This window comes from Ammodytes marinus, assembly GCF_949987685.1.
Source record: "Ammodytes marinus genome assembly, chromosome: 4".
Lineage (NCBI taxonomy): Eukaryota > Metazoa > Chordata > Actinopteri > Uranoscopiformes > Ammodytidae > Ammodytes > Ammodytes marinus.
Genome location: NC_137233.1, coordinates 26,708,061 through 26,729,470, shown reverse-complemented (window position 1 = coordinate 26,729,470; position 21,410 = coordinate 26,708,061). Strand labels below are relative to the sequence as shown.

General features: G+C 42.3%; 2 protein-coding genes across 2 annotated transcripts; both read left to right on the top strand.

Annotated features, from left to right (window-relative positions):
* Positions 1 to 333: 333 nt before the first annotated feature.
* On the top strand, positions 334 to 12,172 carry fam219aa (family with sequence similarity 219 member Aa). Its single transcript, XM_080027042.1, has 6 exons — positions 334 to 531; positions 4,970 to 5,066; positions 5,783 to 5,876; positions 6,736 to 6,816; positions 7,998 to 8,052; positions 8,742 to 12,172. Exons 1-6 carry the CDS (start codon positions 472 to 474, stop codon positions 8,898 to 8,900), a joined length of 546 nt encoding a protein of 181 aa, XP_079883168.1. The 5' UTR covers positions 334 to 471; the 3' UTR covers positions 8,901 to 12,172.
* A 694-nt stretch (positions 12,173 to 12,866) lies between these two features.
* On the top strand, positions 12,867 to 18,163 carry LOC307249633 (BOS complex subunit ncln; the record flags this gene model as incomplete). Its single annotated transcript, XM_080026458.1, has 15 exons — positions 12,867 to 13,011; positions 13,591 to 13,781; positions 14,285 to 14,429; positions 14,594 to 14,691; positions 14,828 to 14,905; positions 15,082 to 15,185; positions 15,844 to 15,932; positions 16,044 to 16,183; positions 16,424 to 16,602; positions 16,732 to 16,819; positions 16,904 to 16,942; positions 17,198 to 17,370; positions 17,468 to 17,521; positions 17,619 to 17,697; positions 17,872 to 18,163. 15 exons carry the CDS (start codon positions 12,867 to 12,869, stop codon positions 17,926 to 17,928), a joined length of 1,659 nt encoding a protein of 552 aa, XP_079882584.1. The 3' UTR covers positions 17,929 to 18,163.
* Positions 18,164 to 21,410: the final 3,247 nt, after the last annotated feature.

Below are 21,410 nucleotides of genomic sequence, written 5' to 3'. Positions count from 1 at the left end.
CTGTACGCTGTATTTGTTGTGGTATGTTGTATTATTATGCTAAAGCTAAAACAAAAGAGGGTGGTTATATTTATGACATCTTGACATATCAAACAAACACAGGCTACGTATGGACATATCTGTAGTTATGGTCAAAATTAAGTTGATAGACAGTATAAGTATAATAAATATATGTATTTACTTAAATTCACAGTCAACATATCAATTGTAGCCTATTTGCTTCCCTACGCATTTCAATATGATCTCCTCTGTGATTGGGCAGACTTGTCATTAATATTCAACAGACCCGGAAGTGGGGCGTTTACTGCTGTGTTGCTGTCGAGTCACCTCTGTCAGGATGGAGGAAAACGAACTGCTATCATGCTGAAAACGAAAGATCCCGTCAACCTAGTATCATAAACCTGCACAGTAAGAAAAAAGTCACCGTTTGATTTCAAAACTGCTGTATCGTTTCTGCGACGCTTTGCCAAAATGATGGAAGAAATCGACCGGTTCCAGGTCCCCCCAGTCAACGGAGAGACGCAGCCTTTGGTGAGAGAGCAGCAAAGACAAAAACACACCGTATGCTAATTGTATTGAATGCAAACGACAAAACGTTTTTGTTTGGTTTGTGCCCCGTCTACCGACACAGCTGTGTTGTGTGACATAAGCTGCGCGTGAGAGCTAACCAATAGCAATGTACAGCTTTGGCACAGACTGAAGCCGTGGGATGGGTGTTGTAGATTGATAGATGAAAGCAGAGCAGCTAACGGTACTATATCTGTCTCCGCACAATGGTATAAATAACGCATACCTACTGTGATTAAATGATACAATAAACCTTCATTTAATCGCATCATAGCCATTAAACTACGCAGTTGAGTGAAATCGTGATTTTTTTCTTTCCTTTTTTTAAATCCACGTCAGTGACTATGCGCTTGTTTACTTCATTAGCTGTCATAACCCGTTGTTTTGACATTTCGTCATTTGGTGACGTGTTATCGAGCTGTGAGCCCAAGTGATCGCGTGAATAGGAGCTCTGTATCCGAACCGATACTGCAGACTGCAACCCTGAGCTTGGCTTGTCAGAGCAGGCCTACCACAGTAAGAGAATAGTCTCCCCTCCTCTCCAGCATAGTTTCAGACCTGCCAGTAGGCCTACAATTAGACAAGATATACTCCCAACAGTAGCCAGCCAAGACTTGAACGTTTTCTGTGCTTCACTCTCCATCACACTGTTTATAACACAAGGATATGTCTCTCTGTGTTTTAAAGCCATTATAATAAAGCTATGCTCAGCTCAACTGCTCTTGTTATTCCACAACATTTCATATTTCGTTAATAATCCATCTAGTTATTACCAAAGATAAGTCTGGTACGCCGGTCTTACTCGCTGTGTGTCTTAACAGCTGTCCCCTTTTTTATTTTCAGTGTTTGCCATAAGTGTTTAGGCAAAAGCAGAGCTCCAAGTTGAACTGTTAATTATCACACCCCGTGCTCCCCCAACCCTACTACCCCTGAGGCTAGACTCCAGCAGAAATCACAGAATGTCTCTTCTTTTTTTTCATGCAGCAGCAACTGCCTCTTATTATGAAGCGTATTTGATCAGTCTGCTGCTTTCATGTGTCATCCTGTCCGATTTTTTACTAATTGAATCCAACATCGGAGATACTTGAGTTGTGTCAGCAGCGTGTGTACTGAAACTCTTGAAGATGTAGCCTACTGTTAATTATTTATAACCTAATGTAATTATCATCCATGGGTGGGTCAAACAACACTGTGGGTCCCCCTTAACGTTCACTCTTATCATATTATTTTGCCACTGACTGCAGCCTCTGAAACAGCCTCTCACTTTATGCTATGATACCACATCTGATCGTGTCGGGATAACAGTTGCTGTGGCACACATGGCCTTGCATTCTAATGCTAATAACTTCATTGTGATTCCTAACCGGTGTGAATGTGTTGGCACCTGCCTCCTTGTTGAGAATGAATAACTCACAAATGAAAGTGCTCCGTTATTATCAGTTTGAAGCTTCAAGTTCACATTGTGAATGTGAACTTGTAAATTAACCCTCAATTGAAATGAGCTTTTTAGTGATGATTACTATGAGGATAACTACCCTCTTAAGCTGCTCTATTATTAAGCACACAGGCTAAATTTAATTATGAAACTATGAGATTGCAGTGTGGCCTATAGATGCCACTCTCCCCATTGGCCAGTGGGAAGCCATGATGTATAATCCTACTATACCTATCGCTCGCCGTCTGTGCTGTGTCAGCAGCCTTGTGGTTCTTCATCATCAGAGGCAGTAAAGGAGTCCCTTACAAGGGGATAAGCTGATGAAACTACCAGGTCATTTCATTTTATACGCCCGGTCGCCCACTTGCGTGTCTGTAGGATTCTGTGTACACATTTGTTTGTGTGTGTGACCCATGTTGAAGGTCAGGGCGACTGACCATGTCTTTTAGTTTTATATACATCCAAATAAATGTGTCACCGCCAAATGTCACAGGTCAGGTCTTAATCATTTGTTAGTGGCTGTCAACAGCCGGGCCCTTAATGTATTTTTAATGGTCTAGGTGACTTTGGCCCGCATCAGCTGACCGTTTTCACTGACTAGTGTTCAGCAAGGAAAGGTGAATCGGATGTGTCTAAGGACGTTTTGTAGTATTTATTTAGGCCAATCAACCTTCACACTTATATAGTGTAAGCTGTTCTATTAGTAAGCAAAACACTTTGTTTATTGTGGGCTACCTGCTACTTAATTTCAGAAATTGTACTGTTTCGGATGTCCACCTGTATCGGACGATGGCCCCCCTATTTACTGACAATCAGCCTATTGGTAAATAAGTTGACATCTGCCGATGGAAGTTTTTTTGCATTCATTTATTATTTTTTTGCAACGGAAATCGGTTCATGCCCACAAAAATTATAATCCCCACAAAAATAAAAAAAGGAAATCCTGTGACTAAGCCCGATGCCAAGACGATCGGCCTGTCACAGAACAGAAAAACAGGAAGAGCTCATGTTTGTGCTTGTTACAGTGGGAATACCTCACCTGTGCACTGTGCTTTTGTTGCTCTCACTGTACTCGGTGCGCTTTATGTGTCTACTGTTTTAGCTCTGATTAATTATTTCGGCAAAGTGATCAATGCTTCATCACCGGATGAGGATGAAGCAATATTGTGTCCATTGAAGGTGTATTCTATTCAACCATTTTAGACTGTTGATTACAAAAGAAGAAGAAAGAACCCCCTCCTCTCATTTATCACTAGTTCTTGTTGTGTGTGTGTGTGTGTGTGTGGGGGGGGGGGGTGGATTTATCTTAGTAAGAGATGTATTGCTGTGGTTGGCTGCTGATAAACGTCTGAAGGATACAGTGTGAGCCTTCTGCTTTGATGACAAAAGAGCAAGATTTTTACTTAGAATTTTACTCGTGCATTAATCGAAAAGCACGTACATAAACATGTTTTGCCTTGCTGTGCGCCGTTTTACCGGACTGTGTTGTGGACAGCTCTTTTTTTAAAGTGTTAAACGAAAATCCATATGCAAAATAAGATACTCGCCTTCCCTGCTAAAAACTCATGAATTTTTCATAAGGCCCCTGTGAGATAGGATGAGCTCTATTGGTCTCATGGAGTTGGCCTTGGTTCTGATAGTATTTCACAATAAACCAATGAAAATGTTAAAATGAAATTGTTTCAGGCATAATCCCACCATGCAATCTTCAAAGACAAACTGTTTTATCTTTTTTCCCTAAGGTTTTATGAAGTAAAAACACACTGCCTATGCCTGTTACACAACTTTGAGACATCCAGTACTTTTGATAATAGATTTTACATCACACAATTTGTGTTATTATCAAAAGTAAAATATGTTTATACACACAAGAACCTCTGTATATAAAGCAGTGGCCTAAGTAGTTTCAGCTGCCAGTTTATTTAATAGCTTGGAGGAGGCCTTTTAAATATGGCCGCCATTTCTCTGGAGAGAATGTAGAGTTTTTTCGTAAAGCCAAACGCCTGGTAGCCCCTCATCCATGTGGCCTTTGGGGTCCCTTTTAGAGTGCAACAAGGGGAGGCCTGTAGGATCAACATAATGTGGAGCTCTGTCAGCAGCAGAGCAGGCCAAGCAGCGCGGCCGGCTCCCCTCTCTCAATCTGGTGGGGAAAGCCGTGGCTCCCAACAGCAACCCCCTCTGTTCTCCCACGGCCTCCGCCCCACTCCCCATGCCATCACTGCTGCTCACACATGAAAAAGGGACCAGGCCAGTGACATAGGCGTAACACTCGGGCCTATTGATGCTGCACTGAAGCCAGGCAGCTATAGGAGCACACATAGGCTTGGGAAATCTCACCAGGGTATTGGACCGCAAGCAGGTTTCTAAATAAGGGCTGGTTTTCTGCAGGGCTGCGTTTAGTAGCCCGGTGTTGATTCAGTGGGTCGCTCTGTTACAAAATTGATTTTGCCCGTGGGACTATGTTCAACACTTCAGGTGCCCAGTGGAAGTATAGCTCATTCAAGTTCATTGGAACTGCAATACTAGTCTACTAAAAAAGACAGGGAGATATATAGACCCTGAGATATATGAGGTAGCACTAAAGCAGGGGTCACCAACACAGTGCCCGCGGGCACCAGGTAGCCCGCAAGGACCATATGAGGCGCCCGCAGGCCTGTTCTAAGTCATTGTTGATCATTATTGTGAGAAATCATTAACATGATCAGTGTCTTCACATAGATGAATATCATTAATCATTAATCATTAATAATAATATATATAAGATAACTAAAGGCAAACTGAGCACTGTTATTTCAGAAGAGTGTATCAAATTGGGTGCCCTTCGTATGACGTAGTACCCATTAAGTAGCCCTCAGGTTCCAAATCGTTGGTGACCCCTGCACTAAAGTATGGTATCAAATGCAGTTGTTATTTGGTTGTATTAAAGCTAAACTGCTCTGCACTGTGCCCCCTTTGTTTTCTCTCTAGGACCCAGCAGCATCCTCCCCATCAGAGGCAGACCCCGACTCCAAGGGAGAGACTGTGGCCCTGAACTACAAACCCTCTCCACTCCAAGTCCAAATAGGTATTGCGACCAACAACACTGTATATCAATACATGACATGCCACTCCCACAGTCTATAACGAAGGTGGAGAAAAGGACAACAAAGGATAACAAATGGATTTAAAAGCATAAGATTAACGCATAATAGAGAGTTTCTTCTTCTGAAGCACTTTGTGCAGGGTTTAATAAATTCCACCATCCAAGGTCAAAATAAGCACAAGCATTCTGTCGAGTCCATTCATAACCAGTAATACATGATTTTCACGTTTCGCACGTCAGTGAAACTATATATTTCCCCAGCATTGCGATTTATTTCTACTGTCAGAGTGGTCAGAACGTACCTGAGCTGCCTCCGTTATTATACCACCACAACACTGCCAAAGCCTTTTTCAAATTTGGCTCTCTTCATTCTGAGGGTTGTGTTGTATTCAAAAAAGCTTTCTGAAAAATAGCATTTCTCTGAGAAAATGTCCGTTGTGCCTAAAGACTACATCCTTTGAAACATTATGAAATTAAGGTCTTAAGATTTCAGGAGCAAACCTACATTTTTTTAAAATCACCAACCACCACCATTAGCAGAGGCCATATTAACGTCACGGCAATTTACACTAAAAGCCTGTTGTGTTTGATGCATGCTGATTTTTTTTTTTAAGAAACAAAATCAAATACATCTTGGAAGTTGAGGTCTATTATTGATGTATGCACTGATTATGACCTCACATCCTGTGGTTGCCCAGAGAAACAGAGGGACCTTGCCAGGAAGGGATCAGTGAAGAATGGCACCGTGGGAAGTCCTGTCAATCAACAGCCCAAGAAGAATGCCAGGACAAGGTAATGGCCTCCACTGCCTGTTTTCCTTTTAAGTTATGTTCACCAACTCAACCAACATCAATCAATGAGCATCTTTCAAGCAATGTGTTTTTCGTATCCTCTGCTCCACAATTAATGAAGCCAGCTAAAATGCAAAGCTGCCGCTGCTGTGCTGCCAGCCTGCTAGAGGGACACCATTAGACTCCCTAATGTTACACAAAAACATTCCACAGAAGGCGTTTTAGAGAAGGAAGGGAAATGCATTTTTTATTTTTTTAAGATATTTTTTTGGCATTTTTTATGCTTTATTGATAGTGTAGAGATAGAGTTGAAATGGGGCAGAGAGGGGAGTGACATGCAGAGAACGACCGCGGGCTGGAATCGAACCCGGGTCCGCTGCTGGCTGAGGCCCATGGGCGCCCCAGGGGGGGGAATGCATTTTTATGTGAGCGCGATAAAAGAGTCTGAGCACTGAACAACAAACACAGTGCAACCCACAGTATTGACGGCTGGCTTATATGTCTAATCCCACTCGCTGGTGGATTAGTGGAAATATAAGAAAGGCTGCCGACTGCTCTGGACCCCTACTCTCTGAGGGACAGATAATGCGGGGAACGCCTGCAGTCTGAAGGCTACAGATTAGCCCTTATTTCTGTCTTTCTGAGAGCAGAGCCATACTCAAAACAAGTAATCAGTTTAGCTTGAAGCCGTCTTCCATTGTTCTATCACACTCCGTTCATTATTAATACATGTTTGGAAATGTTTCAGTAAGAATTCATTGTACCACAAGGATTTTGTTGCGTGTTGAATGCTTTTTCAAATGTTGTCTTTCTCTGTCTTCTTTTTGCGGTATGTCCCGTTTTGCTGTGCTCCCCTTCAGGTTGGTGGTGCCAAACAAAGGCTACTCCTCTTTAGACCAGAGCCCAGATGAGAAGCCCCTGGTAGCGCTGGACACTGACAGGTTTGTATATTCACTTTCTTCTTTATGAGGTCTGTTACGCTAAAATATGAAGAACATACTTTCCAGGGTTGACCCTAAAAGGAGAGAGAAAAAGGGAAATGTGACAACTTGCAGGGCTTGCACGTCCCGCTCTGTCATTTTGGTGACATAATCCACAAAGCAACTTGAGAGAGTTGTGAACAGAAGGGATCCTAAAAGGGGGCAAAGCCTCTCCCAGGGCGCCAGGATTAGAGGATAGGGGGCTGAGGATTTAGACGGGGGCAAAAGCGGCTCAGAGGGAGCGTGCGCCTCCACCCTGTACCAGCAGGTCTGCATTTAGCACAGATGAGTCCCACCCTTTGTGCCCTTCCTTTGCTGCTACACCAGGGAAAACCATGTCAACCATCTCAAGTGAAATGAACACCCCCTGGCAGCCAACCAAGCCTGTGTCATGTATTGTGTCATGTCTTGCGTCAGCCAAGTTCTCTGACTCACAGCCGCTTGTTTATTGTCCGCATTTGAGGTCCACGTGCACAGCCTTCGGCCTCATTATTAAAGCCAATCATGTTCACGGTAATGGAGAGACCGCAGCAGATTGCCTCCCCAGGTTAAAATGAAACAATCAAACGTCAATGTTTACAGATCTGCCGGTTCAACTAAGAGATACAACTATTAACTATGCTAGCAATTCTCTGCCAACTTAACTAGAAAGCGCTGCGGGAAACCCTGTGCTATTAAAACCATACCTATCCGGATCAAATCTCAACACTGGAGCAAAAACACGGAGCTTGGTTCAGACTTTTAGGTGTGAAAACGCCCCAAGAAAATAACATCAACATGATTATTGTAGCCCCTTTGAGACTTAATAAGAAATGACCCCAATAGAGACTACAAACATTGATGGAACGTCTGCCAAAGTGGGTTCCAAAGACGTGGGAATTTGCCAAGCTGGAACAGTAGAATGAAAGACCTTAGAGTTGCAATATGGAAAACTTGGGATCCAGTTTTTTAAAATTGTTTTATTGTAAAGGTTTGACCCATACTTGAACTACAAGTCACAAGGATATCTAATCTTCTGCTGTTTCGATCTTCCAGCAATACTGAATTCCTCAACGGCCTTTTTTAAAACATTCATACTTTTGCATCGCTTTTATTTTGAGGTCGGTCCTTTTGACTAACCGCTGGTGCCTCCTGTCTTTCAGCGATGACGACTTTGACATGTCCAGATACTCCTCATCAGGATACTCCTCAGCCGAGGTGAGATGTCTGAGGGACCAGGTATCTATACGCACATTATATTGTTTCACAGCGTCATTTGGTGAATCCGCAAAAACATCACCTCCCGCTCACCCAGTTCCATTGTCACAACCACCACCCGCACAAGGTATATCTGCACCCATAAAAAAAACAATGTACACTGGCTCCTCTTGAGCATTCAAAGTCACAGTCATCTGTAATTCTCATCCAAATTTCTTTTTCTTCCTCTGAAAGTAGATTTTTTTTTGCTTCTTACCTCACCCCATTTCCACCAATGACCTGACTGTACTCAATATGTTGCTCCCTTCTGTTCCTGTACATTTCTATAATTTTGCATCGCCAAAGTATTATTTATTTTAAGGACTGACATAGTGACTACAGCATCGTTTCCACTGAGCGGTTCGGTGCGGCTCGGCATGCATATATTTGCGTTTCCACTGTCAAAAGTTGGAAAGGGAACCAAAACAAGTGAGCCGAGCCACACGTATTTTTCTCCCCTCTTCCGTTGGGGTACCAAGCACCGTCTCAATAAGTAAATAGCACCGAACTGTGCTGCTCAGTGGAAACGAGGCATAATTCAACTTGCGAGGTCATTTCCTAGCTTGCTCGAGGCTTTGTCAAAATAGTCCCGAAAGCTCTGCTGATTACTGTTCTCCTATACTTTTTTTTTTTTTTTTTTACTTTGACAGCAGATCAACCAGGACCTGAACATCCAGCTCCTGAAGGATGGGTACCGGCTGGATGAGATCCCGGATGACGAGGACCTGGACCTGATCCCACCCAAAGCGGTCAACCCTACCTGCATATGCTGCCAGGCCGCTCCCTCCACAGCCTGCCAAATCCAGTAGCACCATTCACTCACTCACTGCCCCACCCTTTGAATTCCCCCCCACCCAAAAAAGGAAGAAAAAAAAAAAAAAAAACAACCCTCCTGCCTGCCATCAGCACTGAGGCCATCTACTGGCAGCAAGGGGGAAGAACTATCGGCACAAAAGGGAAAACAAAGGTTTGGATGAACGCTAACATTTAGAAAAACGGAGATAGGTCAAGTCTTGAGAAGAAAAACCCGAGTGGATTTGTACAGTATCCGTGCACGTTCCTCCTATGGTAGGATCTGTGCATCTTACCTCTGCATGGTTGGTTCAGCGAGGACTCGACTGGTGGCAGAAAACATTACCTCTTAAGTAAAAAGAAAAGAAATATGTTACTTTAGCGTCTCCTTCATTCGACTTCCATCTCATGCTTGTGGACACTTTTGGTTTTTTAACGAGGACCAAGGAGGACTGTGGGACGTAAGAGGTACAGAAGCGAAATGTGACGACTGGGACTTGACCAAATAAACCTAAGGTGGTGCCAAGGTGTCATTCCTGGGACAGTGCATCATCAGTATGGAATCCACTTCTTTTATGTAACAAAGACAGATTTTGGACGGACGAGAAGAGAATGGAAGTCCTGTGGTGGCCATTTGTTTTTTTCTCTTTATGTCAGTTCTCACAGCCAGTCCGCTTTCTGTCCGTCTTCCTGTCTCTACGTGTCAAACATGAAAAATGGCGTTGTGCACGTGTGTCTACTACATGTGTCCTGGAAAGTATAGTGCTAAAAACAAGCTGCTGATGAAAAGACTCGTGCTTACACTAAGATATACATTCAAGATTAGTTTTTAAAGTGTGTTGTGTTACACTGAGGTTGCACTGCTCAATTGTGTCATATTCATTTAAGAAAGCAGCTGAAAACAAATAGGTTTGCATGTTGCCTGTGAACACCTTGTTCTAATGACCAGCCTGTGCAGATCATTTATCCTTTTTTTTTTTTTGAGCCCACGCAACCTTTGTGCCGATAAGACATTATCTGAGGCGTGCTTTTAAAAACAAGCAGGTTAAATGTTGGTTAACCCACTGTGATATGTTGGTAAATATAGAGAGACAGTGGATAGATAAAATGGTGGAAAGAGCTCATGAGTTACTGTGTGCTTCCTTTGTGTGTGTCCTTGTGACATCGACAAGACTGGATGTTGAAGAGGGTCACAAAGCCAGTCCCCACCAATGAACACTAAAATAAATAACTTTCTTGAGGGAATAAATTAATTGATAAAAGGATTAGAATTTGTGCTAACACACATAAAGTTGGGAAATTTTCCTTCAAACATTTGGTCATACCTGAACTGGGTTCTGTAGAATGTGTATAACGTGTTTACATATTGCCTGGATGGAAATAAAATGGGATCATTTTTTTTTAAGAACAAAAAAACCTTAAATGAAAGAAAGTTTAGAATGCTTTCGTTTATTTGAAGTTTTGTTTTTTAAGTGTTACCATATCACCAATTTGTCTGACTTTTCGAGACGGAGAACTGTACATGTAGCACCGGACACAGCTGTGTATTGTCTATGCTTCACACCAATGGATGTTTTTCCCTGATGTTTTTTCCCCCCACATTTATATCACTCTAAATAAGTCTCTACACATAGGCGCTTTTTTTCTAGTAGATGAAAAAAAAACTCACTTGCATGTGAATCTGCTCTGAAACAATTGACTGTGGAAGGTCAGACTGGGTTCCCCCCCCCCCTGCCAAAACGCAGCAGCAATGACACTTCCTATAGTATGATGCCTGTAAGCCATTCTTTCTTTAAGATAACTTAAACCTTGATAAGCTCTTATCCAACTTATGGGGGGGTAGATCGCTGGTGATATAACTACATTTCAAAGTACCGTATGTGTGCGCTTTACGTTGTGGTGTAAGTTATTCGCTCATGTTTACATTCAGAATTTTCTGTTGACTCGCGTACGAGGGACTTGGGGTCAAGGTGTGTGGAGGTTACTTCAGAAATACTGTGTGCGTCGCCTCTGAGCGATCTCATTTTGATCATCTGTGCAGATATATTGCAGAGTTTGTTTGTGGAAACCTTGCATTAATCTTTGTGAGTGAAGGCAAGTGTATTTATATAGCACAATTCAGACACAAGGCCACTCAAAGTGCTTTACAGGGGCAAGATTAAAATACACAACACATCAGAAAAGCGAATGAATAAAACATTTAAAAGCGAATGAATAACATTTGTATAAAATAAAAATTACAGGTTAAAATGGAAACAGAAAAGTCTTCAGACTTGATTTAAAAGAGCTGAGAGTTGCAGCAGACCTCAAGTTCTCTGGGAGTTTGTTCCAGAGGTGAAGTGAAGCCCTGCTGATTTTATTAGCACATTTACAACTTGGGGTTCTTTACATCTACACAGAGTCAAAGCGACGACAGCCAAAGTCATTTCAGTATAATCCACTGACTGGAGACCCAGTGTGTAATGTATGGCTCCAAATGACTGCATCTTTTCCTTTTTTTTCTCTTGTGTGTTTGAAGAGGTTCCACATCCGTGGGCAAGAAAGGAAGACATGTTTTTCTCAAATGAATGAATTGATAGGAACACGTGTGAAGAGTAAACATAACTCAAACCTATTCTTGGAAAGGGAAACAAATGTTATTACTTTCTGTTAAACTGTAAAAATGGTGTCTCCTTTCTCATCTCACTGATATACCTGACACAGCCTCAATGTTTCTGCAGTATTTAAGTTACAAAAGCCAACAAACATAAATCAATTACTTTTCATTTGAAAAGACGGTGCCATTTTGTGTAGATAATAGAATGATTTTCATTCAGAAGAACTAATACATGATTAGTACATTAGGTTGGGTCAAATGTTGCTAATGCAGCTGCTAGCTGAGGTGTGTGTTGGAGCAGTAGCTGTGTATGGTTAACATAAACATTGAGGTACTCACCGAGTGATTGACTGTGGTGCTGATTTTTTATATTTTTCTCATTAACTTCATCCCGATAGATACTGTACATTCGTCTCCTATTGAGTTTGCTACTTTCTGGCCAATGTCATGTCACTTGGGGGTCTCTATAAAGTAATGCATTGTAACAGAAGCTATCTATTTGCAGTTTTTGTGTGTGTGTGTGTGTGTGTGAGTTTTTTAATTTATTTTTCAAGAATGGGAAATAATTCATATGCAGACAGATGCTTTTTTGTTTGTTTGTAAGGTGCTTATTATGATGATTGTTAACCGGTTCCATTTAGATTTTAACAGTGTTAAAGTTCCTTGTATAGTGCAACATATCAAAAAATAAATATTAGATATCCAAAGTTTGAGAGTGTCGTGTGTTTCTGTAATAATCATGGATGTGCTTTTTTTTGCCTGATAGATTTGCCTGTATAGAGGCCGTGTTTCACCAATAGATGGACAGAATGATTGGAGGGGGTGGGGTGTCTTATCAACTTCAACATAGATAGGTAACCTAGGTAGATAAATACATAGATGGACATGTGACATCGATAGATAAAGATATACAGTAGGAGTAGTGAGTGTGTGGGGTGGGGGGTTGGTGGTGTGCTTAGCTGAGTTGATCCCTTGGGAGCAGATGGTGAAGGGTGGCTTACCTTGAGTCCCAGGAGCTAGTTTGTGCAAGTAGTAGCACTGACACTAAGGGAGACATAGTGAGAAGTCTCATGAGACAGGACGGCCCGGGAGACAGGTGAGGAACACTTCCATGACCGAAACGACGCTAGTAGAACATAGTCAACTTAGTGATTCCAGGAAATATTGCTGCAAACTGCCTCCTTTTTTGAGGTCCAGGTTGGTTTAGAGTCTAGACTATTAGTACCCTGTAGTACGAGACAAGATGGATGACCCATCTTCAGCCATGAAAACGTTTTCTCAGGGATACCTAACTGGAAGGAATGAAAACAAATATTGGGACTTGACACAGCATGTACATTCCTTTGTAGATTGAAACCACAAGAGTTCCCAGGCAGGACGTGAAGTCATGTTGCTGAGAGACTTGAGTGTGGCTGCGGTCCTGCTACTGCTCTGTGTGCAGTGTCTGCATGGCTCTGCCCTCCCTGCTGTATCCTCCTACGAGTTCACTGCCTACAGGATGCAACAGTACAACCTGGAGAAGGAGAAGCATGGTAAGTTCAGAGAGGGCTCTAGTTGTAGGAGGTTATTATATACCTTTACTCAAGCTCAGTACTTGAGTAGAGTTTTGAGGTGAACTAAATGCACTGCTTTTATTTATTTTTTTACATTGTTGTATTGGTACATTTACTTACTGCGAGTAAAGGATTGGAATGCTTACACCTCTGCTTTTCTCAAACAATATTCAGTGATTTTTAAGTATTTTAATACTGTCACTGAGTTGACACATATTGCACTCAAGATAAAATGAATGCAACATGCTTAACACATCTGTATTGTTCTTTTATGATAATGGAGACAATGTTTGACATGAGCATGTGCGCTAAACATTAAGGATGTTAAATGACAGATGACAGTAAATCTCATTTTGTTTAAAATGCACTTAAGCAAAATTAGTCATCATTCACGATGGCCTCAATCAAGAATTTAAAATATTCTACATTACATTGTTATATTGTTAAAGTAGACTTTAACATTTACTAGAGTAGATACAGTATACTGTATAACATGAAAGACACATGAGCTTGAGTTGATATGGTCTTCATGGTTCCCTCTCCTCTTTGTCTGGTGAGGTTGCCGTGGAGCCATCGTGGTGGCGGAGGCTCGCTCAGCGGACGAGCCGGTGCTGACCCGCCGCTGTGTCATCATGAAGGTGGAGGACTTCACCACGGAGAAATACCTGGAGGCCCAGAGGCAAAATGCTGCTGCCGTCCTCATCCTGCTGCCCAAAAACATCTCCAGTGTCTCCCATGATGCTGTGCAGGTAAGAAGACGTCATCCAGAAACACCTTTGTGCTCAATGGACAATGTTGGGAACAATTTAAGCATCTTTTTGGATCCATCAGACTCTATAAGATATAGCTCTTGAATAAAATATCTACTGTTTTGGCACTCCAGGGTGTTAGGTAACGGCTTGTTGAAGTGTTTACTGGTCACCCGGAATATTTTGTGCCGTGTGAAATAGTTTTGCCTCTCCATATGAGACAAAACAACTGCTGTATATGTTAAAGGTCACATATTGTGCTCATTTTCAGGTTTAAAATTGTTCCTTGGGTTTCTCCTAGAAACTTTTTTCCTGGTGTAGTGTTAAAAAAATACTTTATATTTCTCACAGTAGCACCATTGCTGAATCTCCTCTTTTCAGCCTCTGTTTGAAACGAGGAGTCTCTAAATACAGGGACCCATATTAATGTTGAAAAAGCATGAAAAAGTGTATTTTGCATTACAGGTGACCTTTAATCGAAAAACTTTTTTCCCCTTTCTCAGTCCTTCATGGTGAGTGAGAGCGAGGCCTTGCTGAAGGACACCCTCATGCCAGTTTATGTGGCGCCCGAAGATGAACAGCTGCTTTACATGTATGAGGAGGTCAAGCAAGCTGCAGCCATCCGGACCTCATCTATATTCATCAGAGGTGAGAGGAGCAAGATAATATATGGATGGATGCGGGTTGACATTTCACTGCTGGGAAGAGCGTGTGTGTGTGTGTGTGTGTGTGTGTGTGTGTGAGAGAGAGAGAGAATTTAAATAGAATGCCAAGATATTCTATTGAGATTTGGGTGCTTTCATTTTTGGCAGTCCTTCGAAGCATGGTCACAGCTACAGCATTTCAGATCTTAGTGAGCAACAACGCTGCCATCAAGACGGTCACTGACACCGCCTTAGTCACACTGGAGGTGAGTATGGAAGCACAAGGCTTTCTATGCAGGACGGTAGAGTGACAACCTTTCACTGGTAATATTCCAATTTCAATCACACCTATTTAGTCGGGTCCTCAGATCGGTAGTGAATAAGTCGTGCTGTTTATTTCAGGGAGTGCTGCCTGGAACATGGGAGGATGCACCCACTATCGTCATCACTGCCCACTACGATTCCTACGGCCTGGCACCGGTGAGTGATGGGAAGATAAAAAACCTCATTAAAAGACGTGTCTGTTACAATTTCCAAGGCTCTATCCCTCGTAAAATGTTCAATCCATTCCCCCTTATGTTGATTAAAATGTCATCACAGCATAATATTACGTTAATGTGTGTGTGTGTGTGTGTGTGTATTTGTGTGCAACACAGTGGTTGTCATATGGAGCAGACTCTAATGGCAGTGGGGTTGTCATCCTGCTGGAGCTGGTGCGTCTCTTCCAGAAGCTTTACAGTAGCCCCAGAACCAGACCGCCGTAAGTTACAATCAGCTTAGCAAGAAAATGCTCAGATCTTTTACAAAAGTATTAATATCATGCAATCATTATGCACAATAATCATTGCTTCCAGAATAATGTACTGTATATAAAATTACTTATATAATTATTTGTGCATTTATGTGCATTAGTGTGTTATGTATTGTTGCAGCTGGTAAAGGTGGAGCTTATTTTACTTACTGTATATACTGCTGGACCTTTTATATACTGTCTATGTGATGGACAGATTGTGAATTATCCCTGGAGGTTAAATTAGTTCTTATCTTAACCTATGATAATACATCATCATGTATTTGTTCATTGTATAGTGTATTTTTTCATTTATTTTTAAGAAAGCAGTAATTTGCCATATTACTTTGAAGTTATCAAATACATGTGGTGGAGCTACAATAACAATAATTCCCTCATAAATGTTGTGGAGTATATTTACAAAGGAAACACTTACAGTAAGTGCCCTAAAAGTACAAGTGCCCTAAAACTGTACGGCAGTAAGTTTCTGAGTAAATATACTTAGTTAATTTCCAGCAGTGGTCACTATTCCACCATAGAAGAACCTTTGAATATACTATACATTCCCAGACTAAGTTTATCATTATATAATTACCTGAAAAATGCTCCTTTTTTATTTGTCTGTTAGATATCATTTAATGTTCTCCTTAACCGGAGGCGGAAAATACAATTTCCTTGGCACAAAGAGGTGGATTGAAGAGAATCTGGACCATGCTGGTGAGTCTTGTTTGTTGGCTTCCTGGACATACGCTGTATGTGTCTACAGCGCTTACATTCCAGGACATGACATTTGATTTATTTCCTTCAAACTTTTTTTTCTCTCTCCAGAGTCCAGCCTGCTCCACGACAATGTGGCATTTGTTCTGTGTTTGGACACCCTGGCAAACAGAGATGAACTGTATGCGCACGTGTCACGCCCTCCCAAACCCGACACTCCCACACACTCCTTCATACAACAGCTGGAGGAGGTAATTTAACTTTACTGGGGAGGTGCCAAAAACGGAGTATAGGCCCTATCTCAGCCTTCAAGGCCTTCAATTTGTGATCATTCCTCCAGAATATTATAGAATCTTGTCATTGTAAAAGTAGGAGATTCACTGAAACTTCTCTTCATAAATACTAGTAAAAAAACACACACATACCACAAAAGATAACATAAATCAGTAAATTAATATATAATGTTCATGTGGAACAAATACTTCCTTTAGGTGGCTTCCTCCAGATTTCCCTGGTTGAAGGTGGGATTGGTCCACAAGAAGATCAACCTTGTGGAGTCCACTGTAGCCTGGGAGCATGAGCGCTACAGCCTGCGCAGGATACCAAGCTTCACTCTGTCTCACCTGGAAGACCCCAAATCTGAGCACCGTGGTTCAGTTCTGGACACAATGTAGGTTCTATATTCTGTTTATTATTCTGATTATAATGACCAGCTGCTTCAAGGCCACCTTTACTATGAACGTGTAGGGAAAGGTGATGTAAAGAGACACCTTTCTGTTGTTCTTGTGTCTTCCCACAGGCCTCAAGTGGACATGAGGAAACTTAGGCGCAATGGCGTCATCATAGCAGAAGCGCTGGCACGATACATGTACAATCTCTCTGACAAGGTGGTTAAAATGCAGGTTTTTTATTGCTTTTTTTCCTTTCGACTGAATTCAAACATGCGATTAATCCTTATTATCTCCCACCAGGGTTCGCCAAAAGAAGTGCAGGTTTTCAAGGGCCAGATGGTAAGTTCATGCAAAGACTTCAAGTGCTGCCCCCCTGTGTTGGTTTATTAGCATTGCATAGTGTGTTTGCCTCTTCAAATGCATGGCTTTGCATAATGACCTCGGCTGGTTAATTTGATTCATTAGAAGATTGCTGGCAATTGAATGAAAACATTTAACATTCATTCTTAGGCTTTTTTTTGCCGTTGTGATGCCACATAAGAATGTTCCTACAGTCTTCTCTCTGTTAATCCACATTTACAATTCTCCATGCAGGACTTCCACGACGGTCGGATGTCCAGTCTGATGTCCTTCCTTGCGTCAGTGCCTCGGGCCGCCCAGCTGCTGGATAAGGAGCCCGGGCACATCCTGCTGGTCAACTCACTGGAGCAGGAGTTCAAACGTTACCTGCAGCAAGTTCACAGGCACACCTTCAGACCAGACAAGAGGTAACACGCGGTGGCAGAGAAAAAAAAAAACTGTACAAAACTGTGGGAAAGGAATGCAACAACATCACAGCTGATGTAACTATCTGTCTTAATACAGGGACCCTGATATCACCTTCTTTGATCAAATGAACCAGCCCATAGTGATGTACAGGTAAATATATCATCTGTGTTCATGTGCATTTTATGTGCTCGGGGGTAATTACAATAAGACACTTTGGACGCTGACACACTTCTTATACTTCTTCCAGAGTGAAGCCTGCAGCCTTTGATCTCTTCCTTGGCGGCTGCATCGCTGCCTATTTGGGGATCGTTTACTATGCCATTCAGGTTTGTTAATGTACCCCTTTGATATCAGCCCATTCATATTGCACTGAAGTATTTGCTTCCCTCGCAAACAGCTTCAGCACCTTTACGTTTTCTCTCATACTTTTAAAGCATCGACATATAAGGCAGACAACGCTTGACACAACGGGTTTGTTTTCTGTCGGTTCTCTCTTACAGAATTTCGGATATCTCTACACAAAGCTCAGAGCGGCAGTGAAATCCAAGCACCAGTAAAAGAAGACTGTGAATTCTGAGTCTATGACAAGGGCTTTGAAGTGTGCATTTGCACATGTTGGACACACTGGCTTTGCAGAACATGAAAGCACACGCAGCGGGAGTCTTGTATGACTGATCATATGCACGACTCATACAATGTGCATTCACTTTGGAATGTGTTTTGCTCCATAGATTCTTTTTTGTACCTTTCATTTGACATAAATCCACTGTACTGTTAAACCATTTCTTATGTGAGCACACTTGAATTTGATGTGTGGAGGGGGGTGAACAGTGAACTCATTAAATAAAGAAGTTTGGGATTTGCCTTGCGTCAAAGTGTGCTGAGGAAATGGGACAAGGAAACTAGAGACTGGATTTGATTTGAGCACCCCCGTGAAGGACGTCGCCGCCCGCCACATCACTACTATGATTCCCCCATGTGTCCTCTTGCTCCGCGTCTGTTGACACGGATTTGACTGGGCTTAGCGTGTGGCTGTCAAACAAGGCCCCACCGCTGCACCGCGATGAACAGCCAGTTCCTGTCACAGATAACTCAGTGAGAGCGCTGGGGAGACACAAAGGCAAAAAAAAACCTACAGTGCTCTGTGAATTATTGATGCTCATGTGGCATGTCGACAGTGAAGGGAGGTGACCCTGGGTGGTGGTGGGAGATTTGATTTCTTAGAAAATCTCTTTTTCCCCTTAAGTTTACACCACTTCTGCAGATCTGATAAGGCGGATTCTGTTTTAACTACTATAGGCGGCTACACAGCTGCATGGGAGCTGAGCGTCTGTTTGAGATGTGTGCTTGCTTTAGTGTATGAGCAGGGCCTCCGGGAGGGAAGTAGGTCATGGCCAGTGACCCCAGGTATGTGTGTCTCTGCAGGGGGCCTGCATGGGGCTAGGATTAGTGTCCGAGCGCTCAGGTAGCAACAAAGAGTTGTTCTGGTTCAGCAAGGATGCTCTTAACTTGCCTCTACTTCCAACGCACAGTAGTAGATTCATCATCACAATAGCTGCAACTCCAAAAAATGTTAACCATATTTATTGCTTGTTGGCTTGAATCCATGGTTTAAGAGCTTCTGATGCATGCACAAAAGAAATGCTATTTTGCGATACATCAGGCACAGAAGAAGTAATATATACAAGCAAAATAGGTGGCATGCACAAGCAAGATACGATTATAAGCATAGAAAAAAACCCACACGTATTAAGGTGGGGGGGAAAAGTAATGAAGGATGTAAAAGAACAGCAGGATTACAAGCAGGTATATTAGAGGGAAAGGGAGGAGCCTACAGTGGACAGGGGAGGAGAAGGAGGTTCTTGACTCTGAGGTTGACTGGAGAGAAGCAGTGGAAAATAAGAAAGGCAATAAGTGAAGATGGCTCCTCAGCTCTACCTCACTATGTACAAGGAGCAGTTTGCCTCTCCCGGCAGAGCAAAACGAGAAGAACTACGACCCACCTCTGCCCACCGCAGGAACAACCCCCAGCCACGGCCGGTAAGAGGCAGCACAGACACCTAGAGACGGTAGATGTTTAAAAAGGGACTGAGTAATTATTCATGACGTATGTGTAAAGAGAAAATGAGAATTTCTCAACACACACTACTCTATTTATCAGTATTTCCCTCTATGTCGATTTATTTACCCAAACATGGAGGAAACAGGGTCTAAGAGAGAGGAGAGATAATTGTTAATCCTACTGTAGAGGAAAACTAAAAACAACTTTGCAAGTGAGGTATTATTAACGTTTAACACATATACAATTTGTTATAGGTTTAATCACTTTTTCACTGTTTTCAGTGTATCACATTGATAAAAGTACAAAGAGGAAATCCATATGAAGCAATTCCTTCATTCAGTGTTCTTCAGCTTCAGGCTTCTTAATGCAACCCATTGATCTGTGCACTTGTCAGTGGCATGCTGTCGATGTTGATGTGTGATTGATGTCATTAGTTTATGTATTTATTGGATGGTATAGAATGTAAAATTTGATTGGCTCCATTGGGATCAATAAAGTATTCAGAATCATTTTGGAGAAATCAATATGCACAATTTAAACCAAATTGAATGTGAGATCCTCTTTATACAGTGTGTCCGGTCTAGTGCCTTGTGAAAAGGAGAGATTATCTGTGAGAGCTGATACACAATTTATTTTCCCCCTCCAACTACTGCCTCTATGCATCCTTCTTTTCCCTGTCCCAGGACTTTCTGTTTCCCCATACTCTTCAGCCTAACTGCAGGTCACGCCGGACACCACCTCACCCCTTGACCCCACTGTACAGCGGACGTCCTCTCTTCCCCCCCGTCAGACATTTATCATTCCACGGTCCACCTACGACCTGTCCTGACAACCATCTCAACACAGTTGACACAGGCAAAGTGAACCGCATGCCTCCTGTCAACTCACCCACAGTGCAAGCTCTGCCCTCTGCTGACGCCAAGCAGAAACTGCAGCTGGCCGAACCCGGATTTAAGCTCCACACAGCTCTGAAGAAACCGGCAAGGTATGTAGCACTAGATAACTTTAATCTATAGTCCAAAGGTAAAGCTTTAAATTAAGATTGATCCCAATTGATTGTATTTGCATTAGAATGGATTATCAGAGGAGTCCACTCTCAGCACAGCAACTCAGGTGAGAGAATGACCTCTTGTGGCCTCTTAACCCTGGAAACACTGGATAAGTCAATAAACATTATTGAGTGATTAATGGGTGATTCTACCAAGTGATGTTATTATGTTAAAAAAAGAAAACTGGCATTTAAAAAAAAAGAAAAATCTTTTTACAGGGAACATGTTGGTGTTCAGCTTCGGAACAGACCCCATACCAGCAACCCTCTGGCAGCTCATCAACACTACCTTCGGACACAATACAGGAGGTCTAGTTGTAATAGCATTTTGGATTTTAGGTGCATGTTGTTTTAATAGAAAAATACCGTCTTGATGAAAATATGTCCCAGTGTGCCACTAACAAGAGGATCTAATGTCTGCTCCGATGTCCTCTCAACAGCGGGTGCTACAGCTGCTTCCATGTGGTGAAGCCCTACCAAGCCGGACACTACACCATTCACCCTGAGTTTGTGTCTGAGAGCCATCGTTAGGACTATTAGAGCACTGGCTTCCAAAGTGGGGATTGGGGACCTGCGGAGGTCCTTGAGTGAAAATGAAGGATTGTTAACCTCACTGATGCTTTATTCTCTACTAATGAACCCAGTGAGGGAAGGTGTTAGGATGAATAATATAACTGTTGGCTACCCTCTCACCACTGTTATCTCCCTACGTACAGCGAGGACACTTTTACAGTTCAGTACTAAATCAGCGGCTCAGATCTTCCCACCAAGGGGCTTGTGGTGATCAAATCATAAGAGACACTGTGGCCCTATCTATCTGTGACATGTCACACTATTAGAGATATAATAGTCTACATGTGATATAGTGTTATTGAATGTTTGGAGTTAAAACAGAAGGAACATTACTGCAAACAATGAAACTTCACTCA